Raw genomic sequence first — 4742 nt, 5'->3', positions numbered from 1 at the left:
TTAAAATGTTAAAATCAAATCTGATATTGTTTTACCTTTTATTTGGTGTGTGGAAGGTGTGCGGAAGAGGGGGTAGTCTTATACGGCGAGTATATAACAAACTCTGTATTTTGAGTGGAAATGTTAGGGGGTCGTCTTATACGCCCAGTCGTCTTATACGCCTGCAAATACGGTACTAATTCTATTGACGCTCAGAAGGACTGTGCAGCTGGCTCACTCGGGACTTCCTACCACAGACCCAGTGGTTTTGCAAAGCCAATGAGAAGGAGCACACAGCTACGGCTATTCTCAGTAATCTCGTTGGTGCATGTTTATTTCACAGAAAAATAATTTGCAAGATAATTATGTAATGAACGGGCTTTCTGTTTGCAAAGCATTTACACAGACCCAACCCTTTGGGGCCACTGTGCCTCTGCCCCTCACTTCCGCCCTGCAGCCTGCAGCGGAGTCTGGGACAACCTCACGTGCTGGCGCCCCGCAGACATCGGCGAGACCGTCACGGTGCCCTGCCCCACGGTGTTCAAGGTGTTCAGCAGCCTCCACGGAAAACCAGGTACTTGGTCCGTGCGTGTCTGAGGGGCGCCTGGCGTCGGCTTCTCCTTCCCTGCGGCCCCTGGTTTAGGCGCAGAAGGAGAGCTTTCGGCTGGGTCTCCCCTCAGAGCAGCCTCAGGGGGAGGCGCCAGGCCGAAGACCAGAGCCCTGGAGGGGGCATGGGGCAGGCAGGGGAGTGCAGTAACCTTGGCCATGACCCCAGAGGGAAGGAGGGAAGGAGGGAGGGAAGGAGGCAGGGCGTGAGGCTAGAAGGCAGCGGACTCCGCCCTGAACGGGCTCTGAGACTCGAGCACCTGCTTCCCTCTGAGTCTCCAGCACCTGGAAAGGTGCCTCCCAGGCTTCCTCGCTGCAGGGCCTCTGGGCCGCTCCCCGGAAGGGGGTTTGGTTTGGCCTCATCTTAAACGGCCCAGATTTTAGTAACATGAAGAAATCTGTCTGGAAACATAGACAAGAGAAGATCCCTGGAGTTGGAGGCTGTGGGAACCTGCTCTCGTCCCGGGCAGGTGTTCAGGGTATAGCCTCGGAGAACAGACCGCTGACGCCTGTACAGTGTGTGTGTGGCGGGGGGGGGCGGTGGGGAGGTTCGGACGCCGGCACTCTACCTTCCAGGGAACATCAGCAAGAACTGCACGAGCGCGGGGTGGTCACAGACCTTCCCGGACTTCATGGACGCGTGTGGCTACCGTGACCCCGAGGACAGGAGCCAGGTGAGGCCGAGGCCCCGCTGCCTCTGAGGGACCCTCCCCTCGCCCGGCGGCGCTGCCTCTCCTGGGCCGGACGCCAGGTCGCCCGTGGGTGGGGGCAGGAGAGGCAGTTCTCTCCACTGGCAGCCCTGCTGGGCGGCTCCACCTGCCTGAGAGGAGCCCAAGAGCATCCTCTCGGCCGTGGGGTTTCTCTGCCGGGTTAACCTCCTCCTCATGTGGGTGGTGGGAGCCCTGACCGGCACGGAGACAGATCCCGGCCCCCCCCTCCCAGGGCATCTCTGTCGCCTGGAGGCTGAGTCTGTCCTTCCGCTTGGCGGCTGCATCCTGGCCCGTCCCCTCTGCAAGCACCACAGGGCTGCACAGGTTCAGGGGCCAGGAGGCGGGAGCCCAGGTCAGGGAGGCGAGGAGGGGGAGCACAGGTCACAGGTCACAGGTCAGGGAGGCGAGGAGGGGGAGCACTGTAGCCTTCCTGCGGTCCTGTGGCCGTCGCTCTTCCCACCCATCTGCGGACCTAGCACCAGCACCGGCGCGCAGGGTGGCTTCCTTCGGCAATACCGGCCTCCGTCTCGGTCTCCCCCAGGTCCCACTGTGAGGGCGCCCCCAGCAAGACTGTCTGTAAAACAATGGGGCTCCTGAGGCCCTGCCTCGTGAAGCCAGAGCGTCCAGCTGATGCACCCCATCCAGTTTGAAGAGCTGTTTTCCTCTTAAACATTTCATAGATTCTGCAAATTTCATAAACACACAGTCCCTAACGGATTAGAAAGTCAAAACAGTTTAATGTATGAAAGTGGAGAAAACAACGGCCCAAAACCAAAACGATTGATTTTTCTTCCTGATGCAGCTTCCATGAATACTTTGAATACATGGTTGTTTAGGGCATTATTTCAAATGTGAAATCTGTGAGGTGCGTTCGCCCTGGGGCCAGGCCCATCCAGGGCAGGGGCGGGCCTGTCCAGTGCCCACCGGGTCTCAGTCCCCCTCACCTCACCCCTCACTTCTTTCCAGACCCAGGATTTCAGTTAGGTTTCCTGCTCACACACAGCCAAACTCTGCCCTGGGTGTTTCGTGTGCAATCTTTGTTAGGTTAATTAAGTTCAAGGGAAAACAAAACAGCTTCCCCAAAGCCCCCAGGGACAGCAGGCCCACAGCACACGGGCACCTCTGCGGGCGTGCCAGGCGGTGCTCCCGGAGGCTCTGCAGTGTGTATGAGTTGCCACGGCTCTTGACTGAAGAACACATCTGCTAAATTTAGCTGAGAGCTGTCTGGCATTCCAGCCGACCCATGCATCAGGCGGACACATTTCTTCCATATTATGCCATAACCCTAAAAATACGTCCGCTTGCTCCGCTCAGCTTCCAGACACTGCTGTGACTCCTGCTCCCCGCCACTGTCCCCTCCGGAAGGTCCCTCCCTGACCTGGAGCACACCACCCGCACCCTGTGCTCTGCGTCCCCACAGGGCCCTTCGGGGACGCGCCCGCCGGTGCCCCGCCGCCTGCACGGGAGGCGGGAGAGGGCGGGCTGGAGTGCCCTCGGACCCCAGGCGGCTTGGTGCGGTTGCCCAGCTAGCTCAGCCTTGGCTCGGGCAGTGTCTCTGCTTCGCTTCACAGTGAAGGCAGAGGAATGGCCCGCCGCGGTGCTGAGGGCCACGTGAGCACTGTCCTCACGTGCGGCTCCTCTGGGTGGGGTGGCCCGGGAGGGAGCAGGGACGTGGGGTGGACAGGACAAGGCCGGGCAGGCGACTCGGATGGGATGGAGGTGGTGTCCGCGAGGACCGGCTGCACAGAGCCAGTGTTCACACTGCCCGCTGCCCGCGCCGCACAGCCTGGCCCCACCGGGAAACAGCCGTCCGGTCCAGGCGGAGACCTGACCAGCACGCGAGAATCAGTTCAGAAGATTCATGAGGCGCCATCGTGAGCCACGCTAGTCTGATTTCAGTGGAGCCAGAACAAAGACGCCCTGGACTCGCCTGGAGGAAGGGGTCTGCCTCAGCTGGGGAGACTCGCCGCCCCCAGGATGGGGGGGCAGGCGTCCTGTGGAAGGTGCTCGCCCAGAAGGGAGACGGAGGCCCGAACCAGAGCTCAGCCTGGCCAGGCGGGACTGCGCACGGAGCGCGTGCTGAGAGGATGTGGGAGGCCCAGGGGCTCAGCCACTGTGAGGGGAACCTGGGGGCACAGCCACCAGCGCCCCACTTGGACCCAGGCTCCCCTCCTTGGCTGGAGGCCAGGGAGCCGAAGCTGAGCCCAGAGCCCAGCTCTGGGGGAGCCCCACACTTTTCGGGGTGGCGTCCGGGGGAGCCGAAGGCTGGGCTCAGGTCTCTGGCAGTTTGTGAGGTGCAGACCGGACGGAGGCAAACCTGGACCTTCAGGGGCGAAGGGCTGTGACAGTCACTCCAGGGCTGGAGAATGCTGGCCGCTGCCGCGTCTCGGTGAGGGCGCCCCGGGCAGGACGTAGGCTCATGCAGAGTCCATGATGGGGACTGGACGGGGACTCAGTATGGGGTCAGGCAGGGCCTCCGTGGGGGCCGGCAGCGTGAGGGGACCGGGAGCCCATCTCAAGCGCCCCTGCAGCTGGGAGGGCTGAGGAAGGAAGCAGCCCTTCCCCGCTCCCCCACCTGGGTGTGGTCCTAGGGAACGCATCGAATCAAAGTCTCACACATGGAGCTCTGAGAGCGTCTGCCTGGCAACACGATGCCGGGAGCCCAGACGCCGGGAGCCCACGGGCACCGTCAGGCCCACACCCTTTCCGCACGTTCATTACCTCCCCTGAGCCACCCGGTGTCTGTGTGGCCTGAGCTTAAAGTGAGGCCTGGCTTTAGGAAAAGGAGCACACACATTAAAAACAGAGAATTAAGCATAGAAGTAAATGTTTGTTCAGGATGGCAAACGAAGTCACAGGTTATGGGGCGTCGAACTCAAGAGCCCTGGCCGAGAGCCCGCGGCCACTCGCACTCTCCCCAGCGCGTGTTGCTGGCGTGGAACCCGAGGCCTGGAGCCTCCTGCTCCGTGCTTGGTTCTGATCTGGCGGCTGTTTTGGGCCAGAATTTGTGCTGCAGGTTTGAGGAGAGGAGACGCCTCCATCTGTTCAGTGGAAGAGAAAACAATGGGTGTTGGGGTGTCACCTGCTTGGGGACGACGGGGCCTGGATAGTTCAGAGGCCATGTCCTTGGACAGTTGTGTCTGCGGAGAGCAGGCAGCAGCCGCCGCCCGACACAGGTGCCGCGTGTAGAAACCAGAACGCAGACGGGGCGGCCTTGTCCCCAGGCTGGGCCGCGCCTCGTCGGGGAGGGAGCCGGCGGAGCCCTGCGAGCCGAGGCCATTTCACGCTCCTCAGCTCCTGGTGTGAGACTTTCCTCTTCACCAAGGCAGCCCCGACTCTCGGGGACCCTCCGAGAAGAAGGGCGCGAGCCGCTGTTGCCTGTCTCACCTCGAAGGCCTGAGACTCGGCCGGACTCGCTCTCTCTGAGGCCGCGGAGCTGGGCCCTGC

At 61.7% G+C, this 4742-nt stretch overlaps 1 protein-coding gene across 1 annotated transcript in view; it reads left to right on the top strand.

The window, feature by feature from the left end:
• VIPR2 (vasoactive intestinal peptide receptor 2) overlaps positions 1-4742 on the top strand; it is a 54970-nt gene that overhangs the window by 16121 nt on the left and 34107 nt on the right. Inside the window, exons 3-4 of the mRNA XM_015562803.1 lie at positions 437-553; positions 1162-1259. Coding sequence (XP_015418289.1) covers positions 437-553; positions 1162-1259 — 215 coding nt within the window. The remainder of the gene's footprint in view (positions 1-436; positions 554-1161; positions 1260-4742) is intronic.

Source organism: Myotis davidii, unplaced genomic scaffold (genome assembly GCF_000327345.1).
Source record: "Myotis davidii unplaced genomic scaffold, ASM32734v1 scaffold1251, whole genome shotgun sequence".
NCBI lineage: Eukaryota > Metazoa > Chordata > Mammalia > Chiroptera > Vespertilionidae > Myotis > Myotis davidii.
The sequence above is the reverse complement of the archived record's forward strand: the minus strand, read 5'-3'. Positions and strand labels throughout refer to the sequence as shown.